At 51.1% G+C, this 17,723-nt stretch overlaps 1 protein-coding gene across 1 annotated transcript in view; it reads left to right on the top strand.

Annotated features, from left to right (window-relative positions):
- RNF216 (ring finger protein 216) overlaps positions 1–5,253 on the top strand; it is a 38,695-nt gene extending 33,442 nt beyond the window's left edge. Inside the window, exons 15-16 of the mRNA XM_056866453.1 lie at positions 3,938–4,007; positions 4,866–5,253. Of these exons, the coding sequence (XP_056722431.1) occupies positions 3,938–4,007; positions 4,866–5,188 (393 nt within the window). The 3' untranslated portion in view covers positions 5,189–5,253. The remainder of the gene's footprint in view (positions 1–3,937; positions 4,008–4,865) is intronic.
- Positions 5,254–17,723: the final 12,470 nt, after the last annotated feature.

Here is a 17,723-nt window from a genome sequence, read left to right as displayed (position 1 = left end):
TACCTGCCTACTCCCTTGAACTGGAGATGCCGGGGATTGAACCTGGGACCTTCTGCATGCCAAGCAGATGCTCTACCACTGAGCCACGGCCCCTCCCGTACATATTAACACATAGTGAAAGATGTCTTCCAGTGATGAGGATCCACAGATACATGTGCGATGTTCCTTTGGGGTTTTGTTATACCGTCTTGACAGAAGGGCCGAAGGCATAGTCTGAAATCTTAGGGAGGCGAATGCCACCCTAAGGCTCTGTGATATGAGGTTGACCAAATAGGGGGATCTGAGATGATCTTTCTTATAGGTATGGAACGGGGGTGGGGTGGAATTTAGATTCTCGGATTACTACTTTATCAATCAAGGCATAGATTGGCAGGCACCTTCAGGACAGACAAAAGGAAGGGCTTCTTGCACGCAACAGATAACGAACTTACGGAATTCACTCCTGCAAGATGTGGCGATAGCTGATCGCTCCTGGCTTAGACAGCTTTTAAGAAAAGGATTAGGCCCGACTCCCGGAGGGGGAGGAGAGGTCTGTAAACTGCTGTTGGTCTGCTAAATTGACAGCAACAAGACCACTTAAGTGGGATTTATTTTGGCTGTAAATCCCGCGCTGTAATTCTCACTTCCCGTAACCCTGGACAGGTGTGTTGTTTTTTCCTTTTGCAGCTTCCTCTGTATATCGTTTCAATGTGCTGAAACAAATGCACCAACGTTTCTAGTTGTTTTGGGTTCGTGTTTGGGAGAGAGGCGGGGGGGGGTGCAAGAGAAGGAAATGATTGTCCCACTTTTTTGGGGGGGGGAACCCTCCCCAAAAAGACTTTTAAAAGGTAAAGGTCCCCTGTGCAAGCACCGGGTCATTCCTGACCCATAGGGTGACGTCACATCCTGACGTTTACTAGGCAGAGTTCATTTTACGGGGTGGTTTGCCAGTGCCTTCCCCAGTCGTCTTCCCTTTACCCCCAGCAAACTGGGTACTAGACTTAGGATAAAATAAAAGCACGCGTGGAAAATGCAAAATACAGCGGGATGGAAAAACAGACCCGTTTAAAAAGAATGGAACGGCAAAACGGGGTAACGGTCGGCCAGTTAAACCAAGAGACAGAAACCGGGAGGAAGACGTTTTGGAAAGTCATTTGCTGAGTCAGAAAAGCCTTGCTGGAGGGAGGCGCTGTCGAATATCTGTTCTGTTCCCCTCTCCTCCCCCTGCCCCCACCCAGTGCCACACCCCCAGTAGGAAGGGAAACTTGGCTGGGCTTCCAGACATGCCGGGCTGTACCAGATCCCAGTCGGGAAATTGGCAGGACTTGCCTGTGCGTTGGGTTGCAGAGGCAGCATATTTCCTAGGCGTCTCTCCTGGGGCTCTCCCAATCCAGAAAACTTTCCACATTTGGAAAATTATATATATATATATGCAGGAAGACATTAAACTGTGGGGAAATTAAAACAAGATGTGGACAAATTTTGTGTCTTACAGGATGGCAGAGTTCTATCTTGGTTAGCTACGGTGACACTTTTATCACGGACGCATACACCCCCACACACACTTCTATAGTGATAAGACCACCCCCAATTTTGCACCCAGGTTATTGCAGGGTCGGCATGTGATCAGCGCCACGTCCCAAGTGGCTGACTTCACTCCCCTCTCCTCCATTTTATCCTTACAACAACCTGGCGAGGTAGGTCAGGCAGAGGGCGTGTGACCAGCCTGAGGTCGTCCAGCATTCTTCCCTCACGGCAGCACGGGGGATTTGAACCTGGGTCTCCCAGATACTAGTCGGACACGCTAACCACTGCAGAGGAGGCAGGACGGAGCTACGTGGACCGATGGGTCGGACTCCATAGCGGGCAAGGGTCATGTGTATTCTGGCTTGGTGTGGACTTCCCTACCAGCGTGGCGTAGTGGTTAAGAGCGGTGGTTTGGAGCGGCGGAGTGCGATCTGGAGAACCGGGTTTGATTCCCCACTCCTCCACGTGAGCGGTGGAGGCTAATCTGGTGAACTGGGTTTGTTTCCCCATTCCTCCGCACGAAGCCAGCTGGGTGACCTTGGGCAAGTCACAGCTCTTTCAGCCCCACCTACCTCCCAGGGTGTCTGTTGTGGGGAGGGGAAGGGAAGGTGATTGTGAGCCGATTTGATTCTCCCTTAAGTGGTAGAGAAAGTCGGCATATAAAAACCAACTCTCCTTCTTCTCCTTCCCTGTGCTTCTTTTCCATCTGCTTCTGTGCATCTTAGCTTGTACGCGTGGAAGAGGGGGGGAAGGCACGCGCCCGCCCTTGTGGTCGAGTGTTCGGTTCGACTCCGTCCTTCTCGAGCGCCTCTTTTCTCCCCTTCCGCCTTCCTCCTAGATAAAATCGGTAACAGCCTCTTTTCCTCGGCTACCAGAGCCCGTCCGGCCGCCGGGAGCCGCTACTTTAATCTAAATATTTAATGGTCGAATGCTATTTAAAAGATTAACAGTGCCCCAGCTGCTCCCGGGGAAGGTGGGGGAGGGAAGGAAAGAACATGCCCGCTGCCATCTGTTTGGAGCTTGCCAGAGGATCAGTGTTCTGTCTGTAAGCGGCTTAGTCATGCTCCGCGGTGTGGGTGAGGAATCCGTACAAGGGCTCGTGAGTTGTCGGCCCGGTTGGCCGAACACCTGCCGTTCGGGTCTCTTCTTCCTCGTCCTCTCCCCCCCCCACCTGCCCCCCACCTTTGCCACCTTCCAAAGGGATCCCGGTTGTCAATGGAAGAAAACGCCACCGCCCCTCTGCGCCCGAAGGAGGGGAGAGCTTGACCCCGGTCGCTTCAGATCTTTCGCTGTTCGCGGCGGTTATCAGTGGCCAGCTTTTGGCGATCATCGTTTGCAGCCGGGAACGCGAGAAACCTTGCAAAGCTGGGCATCTCGAGCTTCTGGTTTTGTGTTTTGTTTTGTTTTTGAAAGTCAGGTTTCTAGTCCCTACTGCCAGCAATCGGCTTGGAAGGGTTGTGGGGTGGCGCCCGTTCAAGAAGCTGCTGGACGATACCGCTGGGAAGATTTGCATTTGCTTTGAGGGGACTTCAGTGCCCTTGTTCTTGCCAGCCCCTGTGCCTTAGCAAAGCCGTAATAAAGCTGTACAAAATGTGTGTGTGTGTGTGTGTGTGTGTGTGTTTTTAAGAGAAGCGATTCAGATTATTCAATTTGTATAATGTATGCAGGTTGTGAAATCCACCATTTGATAGAATAGGATCATAGAATCATAGAGTCGGAAGGGCCACCAGGGTCATCTAGTCCAACCCCCTGCACAACACAGGAAATTCACAACTACCTCCCACACACACACCCAGCGACCCCTACTCCATGCCCAGAAGATGGCCAAGATGCCCTCCCTCTCATGAACTGTCTAAGTTCATAGAATCAGCATTGCTGACAGATGGCCATCTAGCCTCTGCTTCAAAACCTCCAGGGTAGGAGAGCTCACCACCTCCCGAGAAGCCTATTCCCCTGAGGAACCGCTCTAACGGTTAGAAAATCCTTCCTAATGTCTAGACGGAAACTCTCAATTTAATTTCTGGGTGCAGAGTCTGGGTTGAATGTATACATTATCTCCTCACCCACCTTTCCCCCCCTTCTGATGCAATTAAAAATAGTCACACAAAAATAAGGCAACCAAGGGCAAAGAAAGAGCAGTGCTAAACCCAAATGGTGGCCATACGGTTGCAAAGCTATGTTTGGGGTCAGCGTGAACTGTATCGGGCGAAGCCTCGGGATCACGAGTGGTCAATGTGTGAAATTCTCCACCGGTTAGATGGGAAAAAATAAGTTTGCTGGACGACTTAAGGTCAAGGAAGTGAAGTCGAGCAAACTTGTGTACTCTGTACAGGTGGCTCGACTGAGACTCCCCTTGGTTTTAAAAGAAGTGGTAAGCAACCGTTGTAGCCAGCCTGGCTTCTAGCCTCGCTTGTCGTTCTGTCGTTTTCAGGAAGACGACGAGAAGATTATCCAGGAGATTCAGAAAGAGGCGGAAGAGGAGCAGAAGCGGAAGAACGGAGGTGGGTGGTACCCTCTGTCTGTCTGGGATGGCGCTCTTCAACCTTTTGCAGACCTAGGGGGCCCACCCCGGAGCCACCGAGGTGGGCTGTGTGGGACCTGTGTGTGCGCCGTCGAGTCGCAGCCGACTTAGTGGTGATCCAGTAGGGTTTTCGAGGCAAGAGACTTTTCAGAGAGGGCATTTGCCGTCGCCTTCCTCCACATGGGCCAAGAGAACTGTGACTGGCCCAGGGTCGCCCAGCGACTAAGCTAAGAGTTACGACGTGGAAGGCTGAGAGCCGGGAGGAGGTAGGCCCGAGGGAGAAGCAAGCCGAGGATCAGAGCCGGGGAGGAATCCCCTCGGGAGGGTGGCTGGGGGTGGATCACTGCTAGCTGCGGTTTGAACTGAGCGGGGTTCTCATTTAAGCCAGGGTGTGACGCTGTGGTCCAGCACCAGGAAGCATTAGATCTCCCCCTCCCCATGCCCTCCGCCCTGAAGATCTACATGGGAAAGGAGGTGTTTGGTCCAGATCAGAGATGCTTTTTAGAGAGCCAGCGTGGTGTAGTGGTTTGGAGCGGTGGACTCTGATCTGGAGAACCGGGTTTGATTCCCCACTCCTTCACATGAGAGGCGGAGGCTTATCTGGTGAACCAGGTTGGTTTCCCCACTCCCACACATGAAGCCAGCTGGAGCTAGTCACAGCTCTCTGAGCCCCACCTGCCTCACAGGGCGGCTGTTGTGGGGAGGTGAAGGGAAGGTGATTGTAAGCCTATTTGAGTCTCCCTTAAGTGGTAGAGAAAGTTGGCATATAAAAACTAACCTTCTCCTCTTCCTCGAAACTCTTAAAAATTTCCCACCTGATCTTTCTTTTTTTTGGCAGAAAACAGTTTCAAGCGCATCGGCCCCCCAGTGGAGGAGATCGCCGAGAAAACCCCTCGCCTCGAAGGCATCCCCAGGCCGGTCCCCCAGAACCTCCACCACCAGCCCCAGATGCCCCCGTACCCCTTCGTGCACCCTCCCTTCCACCTGCCCCCCGTCCGCCCGCTGTACAACAACCTCCCCCTGAACATTGGCCCCATCCCTGCCCCCTATGTGCCGCCACTGCCCAACATGCGGGTGAACTACGAGTTCCCCCAGATGAACATGCCGCTGGAACACAACCTTCCTATGCACTTCGGGCCGCAGCCGCGGCATCGGTTCTGACCCGGCTTGGGGCAGCGCCTCGTACTTTGACAGTCACTGCAGGGAAAAGTCAGCACTGGGAGGTGCTTCCCCCCCTTTCCCTTACCCCCCCCGGTCCCCCCTTCTTCCTCTCCGCACCAGTGAACCGCAAGCACCCAGCAACTCATTTCAGAGAGAGAAAAAGAACATTTTTCTTTACCGTCTGGTAAAGAAAAAACAAATATTCTCTGTGTAAAAAAGTTTTTGTATTATATTGTAATTTGAGCTTTTTTGTAATTAAAAAAACACCTTGTTCACTCCTGTTTTTCCACCTCCTGAAGGGCTAACGCACTTACTGTTTGAAAGGTTTATCGAGACGTTTTATTCATTCATGGTTGCACCTTCCCCCCCCCCGCCCCCTTTAGTGGCGGAACCGTTTTGCAGTCGCGTGACCTTGGGTGGCATCGCAGTGGCCCCCCATGGTTATCGCAGATGGCACTTGCCCGACGAGAAGGTGGCTCATGAAACCGTACTCCCCACGCACCACTGGGAAATTGCAACTGCCACCTGAGCTGTGCCGAGAAACGGTGGCGCGCGCCTTTGGGCAGCTGGAAGTAAGGTGGAGGTGCCTTGGGGGGACTCTTGCAACCTCCCTGATCACTGCTTGCGTAGTTCTACATAATATCCTGTGAGGCCAGGGGGTGTGCCGTCATCGACGAGGGGGTGGAGGAGGGTCTCACACTGGCCCAAATTCCACAGCCAGAACCGTTGGAGGTGCGCCGTGGCCAACCCACCCCATATAACCCAGGGGACTCACACCATCTAGATGAGGGAAAGGCGGCGAGAGACACACTTGCCAAAATCCATGGAGACCACCGTGAGGATGTAAGAGGTGGTGTGGACAATTAGGGGGACTGTCCCACAGACCACTGGGTACTGTTTATTTTTTTTGGGGGGGGGGAGACGGTTTGGTTGCTACTGGTTATGTTTCTGTAATAAATTTCCTTCTCAAACCGTTGGTGTCGGGTTTTTTCCCCCCCAAGTGCATTGTTGCAGCGGTTCTCAGTTCTGCGTGTGCGCTAGTCGGAGTGCGGTGGTGGGACACGCGTGGTCAGTCGACTCAGCTCACCAGCCTGACAGCGAAGCACTAAAGCCAGGAGATGGAAAAAGGGCAGGGTGATTCTCCTTTGAAAAAAACGTTTTTTTGGGGGGAAAGGTGGGGATTTTACAAGCATCCACATGCATTTGTCAAACTACACCCACACTAATGTGGCTGAATAGTGGGACAGTTGAAGTCACAGGGGAAGGGCCGTGACTCAGTGGTAGAGCATCTGCTTGGCATGCAGAAGGTCCCAGGTTCAATCCCTGGCATCTCCAGTTAATGGGACTAGGCAGGTAGGGTATGTGAAAGACCTCAGCCTGAGACCCAGGAGAACCTCTGCCGGTCTGAGTAGACAATACTGACTTTGATGGACCAAGGGTCTGATTCAGTAGAAGGCAGCTTCATGTGTTCAACGGTGCAGAATAGGGAAAGTACTTCTGCCTGGAGAAGGGAAGGGGGGTGCGTGGGAGGGTGCCCTACAAGTTAGTGTGGTTGGGGGGGAAAGGGGGGTATTGCAACCCAATCTGAAGAAGTGAGCTGTGGCTCACGAAAGCTCATACCCTACCAGAAAATATTTTTGTTAGTCTTTAAGGTGCTACTGGACTCTTGCCCTTTTCTACTATTGCAACCCAAGACTTTCTTTTCTTCAGCAACCAGATGCTGCCAGGAAAGTACCTTCTGCCTGGAGATGGGAAGGGGGGGTGTTCCCTAGAGGTTAGCGTTGCAATCAATCAGGCCCAGATGCAGAATAGGGAAAGTGCTTCTGCCTGGAGATGGTAAGGGGGGGGTGCCCTAGACGTTAGCATGGTTTAAATAAAAGGGGTCGGTTCTTGCAAGCATACAATTTTATTTCTCCAATCACCGGAGGTAAACAACATGCTTACCAAACCACAATCTTCGCTGTTCTCTGTTCGGATCTGTACGTCCGTGTTGTAACTACGCTTACAACCCCAGAACAAATCTGCACTCTTATGAGTCTCAGATGAATCCAATTAAGGTCGAGGTTTGTTAGGGAAACTATTCCAATTGGGGGGGGGAAGGGGGGGAGGAAGGGTGTTTAAGGGAACCAGGTCGGTGTAACCAACAAATTCAAACCATAGTTAAGCAAACGATGCAAACGATGATGATGTCCATTGTAAGGTGGAGAACAGCATCATGAGTTCCAATTACACACACAACGGGATAGAGACCAACCTTTTCAAAAGGGGAGGGGGGAAAACACACAAACATTGCATGAAACTGATAGTGGTTACGTTGCTGTAGTATTGCTGGGTTAATTTTGTCAACTTCTTGCAGCACGTAAAATGCATCCATTTTCCTCCAGGGGAACTGATCTCTCTCGGCTGGCGATCCGTTGTAATAGCGGGAGATCTCCAGCTAGTACCTGGGGGTTGGAAGAAGAAAATACCTATGCTGGAAATAGTAGAAACTGTAATAAATGGCAGGACGTGGCTTCAAAGGTAATATAATGTGAAATATACCAACTGGAAAAGAAAACAATATTATAGAATATAATAATTCTATTTTTTACATATACATTTTTTGTTATTTCAGACCCAGTGAGGTTTCTGTGTGGATTTCAACACAGTGTTTATGAATATATGTTGTGTTTTGGATTTTCCAAAAAATAGAATTATTATATTCTATAATATTGTTTTCCTTTCCAGTTGGTATATTTCACATTATATTATCTTTGAAGCCACGTGCTGCCATTTATTACAGTACCCGGGGGTTGGCAACCCTACCCAGCTTCCCTGTAGGGTTGCCAAGTGCCAGGTGGTGGCGGGCAAACCCCCCCGCCCATCCACCTGGCTGCCCCGCTGACCAGGTGAGGGTCGGCGGGCGATCCATGCAACCGGCGACACGTCACTTCCGGTTCACATCCGGAAGTGATGCATTGCAAAGGGCCTGTTTCCACCCAAGCTCCCAGTTTGAGTGGTGAAGGCCTGTTGGGATGCGGCCCTTCCGGGTGTAAAACGCATCACAAGGGGGTAGAGTGGAAAACGCACACGCAAACCCCACCACCACCTCCTCTCTAAAAGCTCCGGCCAAAGAAGAGGGACCTGGTAAGCCTACTTCCCTGGCGGCCATTTTGGGACTAGCCTAAGGGTTGCCAGGGCCCTCCTCGCCACCGGCGGGAGGTTTTGGGGGGCGGGGCCTGAGGAGGGCGGGGTTTGGGGGGCGGGACTTCGATGCCATAGAGTCCCATGGCCAAAGCGGCTATTTTCTCCAGGGAAACTGATCTCTGTCGGCTGGAGATTAGTTGTAATAGCAGGAGATCTCCAGCTAGTACCTGGAGGTTGGCAACTCTAGACTAGCCCCAGCTTTCAAGGTATCCATTTTGTGACTAGCCACACCTTCCATGGCAGCCATTTTGTGACTAGCCACACCTTCCATGGCAGCCATTTTGCGACCAGCCACATGTTCCATGGCAGCCATTTTGCAGCCAGCCACATCTTCCATGGCAGCCATTTTGTGACTAGCCACACCTTCCATGGCAGCCATTTTGCAACCAGCCACATCTTCCATGGCAGCCATTTTGCAACCAGCCTCATCTTCCATGGTAGCCATTTTGCAACCAGTCACATCTTCCATGGCAGCCATTTTGCAACCAGCCGCACCTTCCATGGCAGCCATGTTGCCACCAGTCAGTACCTGGAGGTTGGCAACCCTACCATTCAGTGTTCTTAGAATTACAGCTATGGCCACAGGTTCAGCAAGGCTGGGGGGGGGGGCGGCGCGCTTGAAATATGGCAAGATTTCCTAGTTGTGAGGTGCGGCCAGTATAGGATCAGTTGTTTAGGGAGGGCCGTCCCCCCTTCTCTAGCTTGGAGCCTCGCCCGGCCGGTGTCCGGCTCTCGGGCCATTAAGGGCCTCGTCTTAAAAGCAGGAAAGGCCTTTCCCAAGCTCGTTTGCCTTCGTCCGCGGCAATAAATACCAGGTGAGATCCCTTACATTTTATAGATCTATCCACATCGAAGAGTCTATTGTACTGTAGCGTCTATGTCCAATTAAAAAACTACAACAACCTGAACTGGGTTTTTTTTTTAATGTCACACATAATTGTCCTGTTCCCTTTTTTTGTTTAGTTTTTGTCGGGTCAAGCGGCTTCCGCTTGGTGGTCTCGGGCCAGACGCGGTCTCTCTCAGCTTAGCCTACCTCACAGGGTTGTGAGGGTGAAACTGGGAAGGGAGAACCATGCACACCGCCCTGAGCGAGGAGGGAGGGAAGAGTAAAAATGCAGTAAATAGTTATTTTCCTTCTCCCCCCCCCCCGCCCATATTTTTTAGTCTGCATATAGCGATACCATTAGGTAGTTTTAGATGCAGGACTTAATCTAATATAGGGGGCTACTTTTTGTGTGTGTGTGTGTGAAGTGCCGCTTTTAGATCATTATATATAAATGAACACATAAAACTGCCTTATACTGAATCAGACCCTTGGTCCATCAAAGTCAGTATTGTCCGCTCAGACCGGCAGCATCTCTCCAGGGTCTCAGGCGGAGGTCTTTCACATCACCTACTTGCCTGGTCCCTTTAACCGGAGATGCCGGGGATTGAACCGGGGACCTTCTGCATGCCAAGCAGATGCTCTGCCACTGAGCGATGGCACCTCCCCTACAGTAGTTTTTATTTTTTGCAAGCCATGGGCTTGGACTTTTGTCCACTGTTCCTATGCATGAATTTTCACATCCTTGTTTTAATACACCGATCTCAGAACACACCAGGCTGTATAAAAAAATATATATTTTTGATGCACCATTTGAGTTGTTTCTCATGCATCAGTGCCGCCTGCTTTGTATGTCCAGATCTCCTTTCTGCTGGAGCCGTAGCTGCGAGACGGGTGGGGCTGGCGGACGCCCTCCCCCCCTTCAATCCTCCAAGCCCCTGTGAGTAGCCCGAGGTGAGTGTTTGGAGTTCATCTTTAATATATCTCTTTCTGCTCTGCGGGCCTTGACCTGAGCAGAACAGCTTACCCCCCCCCTCTCTCTAATGACACTTTTGAGAATTGCAAGGTCAAATGGCGGCAGCTGGGCCAAGGTTCAAAACCCCCTCCGAAAATTGATGGCGCTGGTGATTACTATTTAAGAAGGAAGCGGAGGGCGTTGTCTGGAGAGAGGGGGGGGGAGCTTTTGTAGACCCTGACTTTTGAACACATGAAGCTGCCTTCTACTGAATCAGATCCTTGGTCCATCAAAGTCAGTATTGTCTACTCCAGGGGTGGGGAACCTTTCTTCCGCCAGGGGCCATTTGGATATTTATAACATCATTTGTGGGCCATACAAAATTATCAACTTAACTCTCCCCCCTCCGCGCGCATTCTGACCCTGCCCCCTTTAACCCTCCCATTGTCGACACTTCCATCCCCAGCCCTCTTGTAGTATGGAGGGAATACGTTTCTCTACAGCCCAGTTTCTTGGGCGGTCCTAGCAGCTCCATAGCTAATGACTCTTCTGCAAGGGGGAAAGAAGGTTCCTTTTCTCGGCAAAACAAACTCACATCCGCCTCGAATAGAGGCTATTCCTGTCCGTGGAAGGGGGCGGATCACCAATCTTAGATCCTTCTGAGATCCATCTGCCAGGACCCATGAAGGGCCAGACCAAATGATTTCACGGGCCTTAAACGGCCCCCGGGCCTGAGGTTCCCCACCCCTGGTCTACTCAGACCAGCTGCGGTTCTCCAGGGTCTCAGGCAGAAGTCTTTCACATCACTTGCTTGCCTAGTCCCTTTAACTGGAGATGCCAGGGATTGAACCTGGGACCCTTCTGCATGCCAAGCAGATACTCTACTACTGAGCCACAGCCCCCTCTCCATGGCTCTCCAGGGTCTCAGGCAGAAGTTTTTCACATCACCTGCTTGCCTAGTCCCTTTAACTGGAGATGCCGGGGATTGAACCTGGGACCCTTCTGCATGCCAAGCAGAGGCTCTGCCACTGAGCCACTACTCTTTCTCCAATCTACTCTCGGGAGCAGCCACCTCGTGGGTGCTTCTGGAGTCTTCTTTTGTAGGGTTGCCACCCTCCATGTGGGACCTGGAGATCTCCCATGTTTGCGACTGATCTCCAGGCGACAGTAAGGTTGCCAGCTCCAGGTTGGCAACCCCGCCCAGATCCTAATCCAACACACACATTCCAGTTTTTGCTGGAATACGTTTTGTTCGTTTTTTAAGGTGCCACCGGACGCCTGTTTTACATCTCGGTTCTGTAAAGGCCGCCATTCCTGCATTTCCCATCTGGAATTTCTGAAACTAGAAGCATGAAGTGCCCTGCTAGTAGGGTTGCCAGGTCCCTCCTCACCACCAAAGTTTTTTGCACTTTGTATACACTTCGCTCCTGTACTGACTACCTGGAGGTTGGCAACCCTACACGCTAGCTAAAATATATGTTATCCCCCACAAAAAGAGGCGTGGGTGGGTTGGAGCTGTTGGATGCCAGAGCTGTTTCCAAGGCCAAAGGGCAGCGTTGCAGAAGGAAAATCAAACTTGCAGGGTCTGGAGGCCCTGAGACATGTTTTGTCATTCTCGGGGTGGTGGGTGGTGGGGGGCTCTGATCTGTTCAAAACCTTTCGCTGGGGGGTGGCAGGAAGGAAAAGGGGAGGGCCTGCGAGAGCTTTTCATAGCCAGGGCTCAGCTGAACAAAGCCAAGTGGGCCTCCTAGCATCAAAGCCCAGCACGGCCCCCTTGAGGCCTGGGATGGGGGGCCGGAGCCGCATTTGCTATTCAGGGTCAGAGACCTTTTTCCCTCTTCACCTCCAGAAAGCATTGTGTGCTGGGGTTCAGCCAGGATGCTTTCAAGGGGGTGGTGGAGGGATGCATTAAGGATGTGCGCACAAAGGGCTAACCCCCCCCCCTTTCTAGATCCCTTTTACAGCCCGCCCATCTGCAACCGCTGGCAAAATCCTGCCTCCCATTACGAGCCAGGGCGCATTTAATATGAACGACACTGACAGAGTGAAAATGGCTTAGGGCCGCAATCCACGAGGTCCCAGGTTCAAATGCGGCCTGTGCGGGCCAGCTCACTAGGTAGCATTTCCCAACCGGGGTCTGGCCACCCTAGCTGCAGGCGCTTGGAGGAAGGTGTCCAGTTCTGTCACTGTAAGAGTCACCGATCTGGGCATAGTCAGACGGAGGCGAGTTTAATGCGCAGGGCCTCACTCGTGGGTTTCTTCAGGGGGGGGGGCGCTCTCCAATGCGCTGAAATAAACCTTCTCATCAGTAAGAGGGCAATGAGCATCCTGTTCTATTTCATGACATGACATGACTTAGTTTGCTTTATTTAGGGAGTTGTTTCCCTCGATGGTCTTTTTCTCCCCTCCTCCCAAGAGACTGGCCCCCTCTCTTTGGGGGGGTGCGCTCCCCCCCTCCTTCGCCAAAACACAGGCTCTGCCCCGTGTATCCCGGCTGTCCTTTCCTCTCTTTTAGCACGGCTGGGATGGCTTGGACCGTTCGTTGCCACGGCAACTGGAAGGCACCCTCCGCGAGGACCACATCTCATCCATGGGGGGGGGCCTCTGTAAACGGGGCAGCTCCATTGTTGGGGGCTAATTGTGTGGGGTGGGGTGGGGCAGGGCCTGCCTAAGACGGGGCCTTGAGCAGAAGGCATCATACCGAGGCAGAGCTGCTTGGGCTTTTGTCTTCCCCTCCCCCATCACTAGGGTTGCCAACCTCCAGGTAGTGGAGGAACAAATAGACACCACTGTACAATTATCAACAGATTTGGAAATTAGTACAGGAGCGAAACACTACTTAAACAAAGTGCAAAATAGATTTATAAATAGCTACGTGCAATTACATACAATATGAGACATTATGTACACAAAAAGACCTACAAAAAGTCATTCATAGACATTCATATTTTTAAATGTCCCAAAAGCAGGGTACAAATTCTTCTTCCACAGACTAATCTCATGTAGTACAATGGATGCCAATAGTAATGGAGGATACGGCCGTTTCAAATTCTTGGCAACTTAACAATTCTTCTTCAGTCCTTCAAAAGGCACCTTGCAGCATTTTCTACCTAGTTTTCATTTCCAAATTGTAGGTTATAATGTATGTCCCGCCATGGGTAACATTCAAACATTCGGCTGGAGATCAGTTGTAATAGCAGATCTCCAGCTAGGACCTGGTGGTTGGCAACCCTAACCCTTTAGCCATCCTGCACTGCTGTTGTATTCCTGCCGTTACAGCTTTGGCAATTAAAGTCCTCTCCAAACCCTGCCCTCCTCAGGCTCCACCCCCCCCCAAATCTCCAAATGTTTCCCAACCTGGAGCTGGCAACCCTAGGGTTTCTGCCTCAAAGGTGCCATTTTGCAGCTGGCATGGGAAGATGCTCGAGGCAAGAGCTGCTGGGGTGTGGAGGGGGGCGGAGAACGACTCTCTTGCCGCTGCATCTGTTGCCTGTAGCAATGTGCCTGAGGTTTGCTGGGGTGGCGGAAGCAGCCTCCTCTGCCCTGAAAACGCTAATTTTTCCTCGCTGCTTAGGTGGAGTGGGTGGAAGGGCGGGGGGAGGGAGAGAATCACATTCCCCTCCTGCCATTCCTCTGCCATGCTGTGATGTATTTAGGCTGTGAGAGGGTGGGAATCAAACCCCGCATAACCTTCAGCGTTTGACGTAGAGGGGAAAAAGGCTGCTCTACTAGCATAGTGGTTAAAGGCGCAGGCCGTGGGGCAGAAAAGCCAGTTTCTTCTCCGCCGTGAGCTTTCTACAGGATCTCTGTTCCAGGAGAGCCAGCGTGGTGTAGTGGTTAAGAGCAGTGGTTTGGAGTGGTGGAGTCTGGAGAACCGAGTTTGATTCCCCACTCCTCCGCATGAAGTCAGCTGGGTCACCTTGGGCAAGTCGCAGCTCGGTTAGAGCTCTCTCAGCCCCCCCTACCCACAGGTGGGGAGGGGAAGGGAAAGGTGATAGTCAGCCGGTTTGGTTCTGCCTTAAGTGGTAGAGAAAGTCAGCATAAAAAACAACTCTTCTTCTGTTCCCCAGCCTTACCTGTCTGTAAGATGGGCATGAGAATACAGGCCTGCCCTACAGGGCTGTCATTGAGAGTACTAAGTCAATGTACTTGAAACCCTTTGAATGTGCTATCTATATCTCTATCTATCTATCTATCTATCTATCTATCTATCTATCTATCTATCTATCTATCTATCTATCTATCTAGTTAAAAATTAAAAGCATTTCATTAGCTAAGGATCTCTATATCTGGGAACTGCAATCTCATCCCATCCCTCCTGGAGCTCGGGCAGATGAGTTCCAGGGGCACCTCGCTCAGGGCGACATCACATGAACACATGAAGCTGCCTTATACTGAATCAGACCCTTGGTCCATCAAAATCAGTATTGTCTTCTTGGACCGGCAGCGGCTCTCCAGGGTCTCAGGCACAGGGTCTTTCACATCACCTACTTGCCTATTCCCTTTAACTGGAGATGCCAGGGATTGAACCTGGGACCTTCTGCATGCCAAGCAGATGCTCTACCACTGAGCCACAGACCTAAATACTCTTAGATTGCTCTCCTGTGGTGGGAACTGCAGGTTTTTGAGGGAAGACAGAGTTAATGACTAAACTTGCAGTGCAGATATATATCTACAGAACCCAAGGCACAAAGAAAGGAACAGCCATGAAGCTTTTTTTTTTCTTATCTGAATGCAGGGTTTTTTTATTCATTATTTTGTCACTTTTTTCTTCTCCATTTGAAGCTTGTTATACAAATGGCACTTACCCAAAAAAAAAAATTATTCAAAAACAGAAAAAAACGTTTAAACAAAAATATACCAGAGTGTGAGATGCTTTGCAGAACCACGACAGCTAAGGAAGGAGGGCGAGGAGAACCTGAGGCTTAAATCGCCACACGGGGAGAAGCCGGAGCGTTACATGATTCAAAACGGCAGCTGGGGAGGGGGCAGATTCGGAGGGGAGTGGGGCGGGGAGAGATGCAAAGGCCGGCGTGTACTGAGCACGTGACCCTCGGGCCTTCCAGCAGCCACCTTTGTTCCCCAAGCTGCATTTCCTTGGAGAGAAAGGAAAATTTCTCTCAAAGCACTTCTCAAAGTTCCAGGTTAACCCATATGTTCCAGTATCGCCAGGGCAGATCATTCCAGTCGCTTGCGAGAACTTAGCACCAAGCATCGCATGGAGAGAACCCCTTAAAATGGCAGAGCGGTGTTTTTTTCCCCGTTTTAAATAAAGTTTACTTAAATCCTCCCTTCTGCTTCACCTGCAGGGCCCCTTCCTCTTCGACAGAGGCAGCGACCCAAGCAGGGGTTTGTGTGATTTACGTATTTCACAAGGCAAGGTGCGGTGGAGTGACTTCATGGTATGGTCACAGAGGTCTAAGAGCACCCTTTCCCCCCATCTGTAGTTCCCCTCGCAACAATACATGTTGAGATGGGGGGGGGCACATTGAGCAAGAGATGGCTGACGAATAAGTCACCCGAGTTAGCTTAAGGGAACCTAGATAATCCCCCAAGAAGGCCTCAGAGGGTGTGTGCGTGTGCTTGTGTTCATACGTACAAATACACATGCCTTTTTTTCTTTTGCAGATATCCGGAACACTAAAGCAACACTTCACACAAGCCCGCGCGGATCATACAGTACTGCAAACCTATTACAAATGGAGGATGGTTCTGGGGAGAGTTTATACAAATAGGTCTTTAAAAAACAACAACAACACTGTTTTGGTCATCTGTTTCGAGGAACCGCACCAAGATCGTGGAGCGACCTGGCAGGGTGAATGGTACTTAAGATCACTGATGTGTGGACAGAGGAAGGACAGCACACGAGAGATGCGAGCCGGAAGCTGATGCCTTATGACTCACTCACCAACACAACGATCTGGAGGGGACTGCTGGGTGGAGAGGAATTCCAGTAAGAGGTTGCGGCACCACAAATGGGGGACACACGCACACGGCTGTGCAAAACATTGCGAATTCAAAAAAAGCTTTCTGCCCTGTCGACGGAGGTTAGCAAAGCGCTTCTCGGCCGCTGCCCAGGGCGTGACCGGAGAAACCGGGGGGGGGGGGAAGAGGAGGAGGACTCGAACACAGAGCGCGGCTTGTCCCCCCATTCCCCCACCCCTTTCCACCTCCTTCCCGGGGCTCTTTTCTCCTTCCCAAAAGCTGGTGCTGCCCATTCACCAGGGGGAAAAACAACAACACTGAGATGCAGGCCGTTCTCGGAGGCACACTGGACTCCCTGGCCCAGCTAGCAAGAGATGAGGCTGCTTATGGACAGGGCAGGATGAAGCCGGCGGCTCCCGGTCCTATCCGAGCTCAGCCCCTGCGATAATTGGGACAATTGTCAATGGCCAGACTGAATTCTAATGCCCCACTGCCGCAGGAGGCAGCTGCTGGCACAGGATGCCTTTTTGAGCAACAGCAGAGAGTAGCTGAGATTTTTACTCCCCATGGGGCAAACAAGAAAAGATGCAAAGGATGTGCAGTTTTGACATCTATCATACACTAATAGGCGACTGTTTCAGGCAGCCAAGGTTCCTCTAGGATACCAAATCAAAAAAGGAAAGGGGGGGGGGAAATCTAACTATTTGCAGCTTCCAAGAGGAGGACAGGAGCAGTAAGGCAGTGTTAAAAGCTTCAGTGCAGTTGTCAGGGCTTTTAAGAGCAGCTCCAAGATGCTGTTTGAGCACTTTAGAAGCAGGAAGAGGAGGGGGAAACGGAGTTCGAAGCAAGAGATGAACAAGCTCCATCTCCTAGGAGATGAACAGCTCCAGCTCCTCCAAAATCCTGGTCCTCCAAAAGTTCCCTGGAGCATAAGTTTTTGTTTGGGGGAAGACCCAAGTTTCTAGCCTTTACTGCCCCAGCCAACCAACTTTCTACTACCACCTACTCCACAGGACAGCAAAACCCACACCACCACCTCTGCTCTGCCTTGCCTGGAGGCAGAAGATGTTGAACTCGGGATCAAAAGCCAAGAAAGGGGGGAAGTAACACACACACACCCCGCCACCAAACAACACTACCCCAGAAAGGAATCTGGTCAAAACAGGATTATCCATTTTTCCTGTCTTTGGTTGAATCAACGGGGACTGGCAACTGACCACTTCCTAAGAGGTCTCCTCAGTTTGAGTTTAATACCCCCTCTGATGGGGGGGGGAGCACAGCGTGGTACAAAAACGCAGGGGGGGGCACCAGGAGAGAGCAGAGGGGGCTGGCACTGGTATACAGCATAGGGGCAGTTTTCATTCCCTTTTTAAAAAAAAAATCAAGGACCTGCAGAGATGCCAAGACAAAGCGGGGTTTCGGTATCGAATCTTTACAAACCAAAAACCCCGAAGTCTACAGAGAGCGCGTCAATTTTTTCCCCCCAGGTTATTTTCCAGTTTTACAAAGACACATTTAAAAAAAAAAAGGAAGACCCATCTAACGATTCTACGGCAGGAGAGAAGCAGAAGGCTGGTCTGAAGTTAATCCCCCCCCCTTTTTTAAAGGAAAAACAAAATGAAAGACACCAGGACGTAAAAAAAAAA

Source organism: Euleptes europaea, chromosome 21, assembly GCF_029931775.1.
Source record: "Euleptes europaea isolate rEulEur1 chromosome 21, rEulEur1.hap1, whole genome shotgun sequence".
Classification (NCBI taxonomy): domain Eukaryota; kingdom Metazoa; phylum Chordata; class Lepidosauria; order Squamata; family Sphaerodactylidae; genus Euleptes; species Euleptes europaea.
Note: the sequence above shows the minus strand (reverse complement) of the source record. Positions and strands in the feature narration are given on the sequence as shown.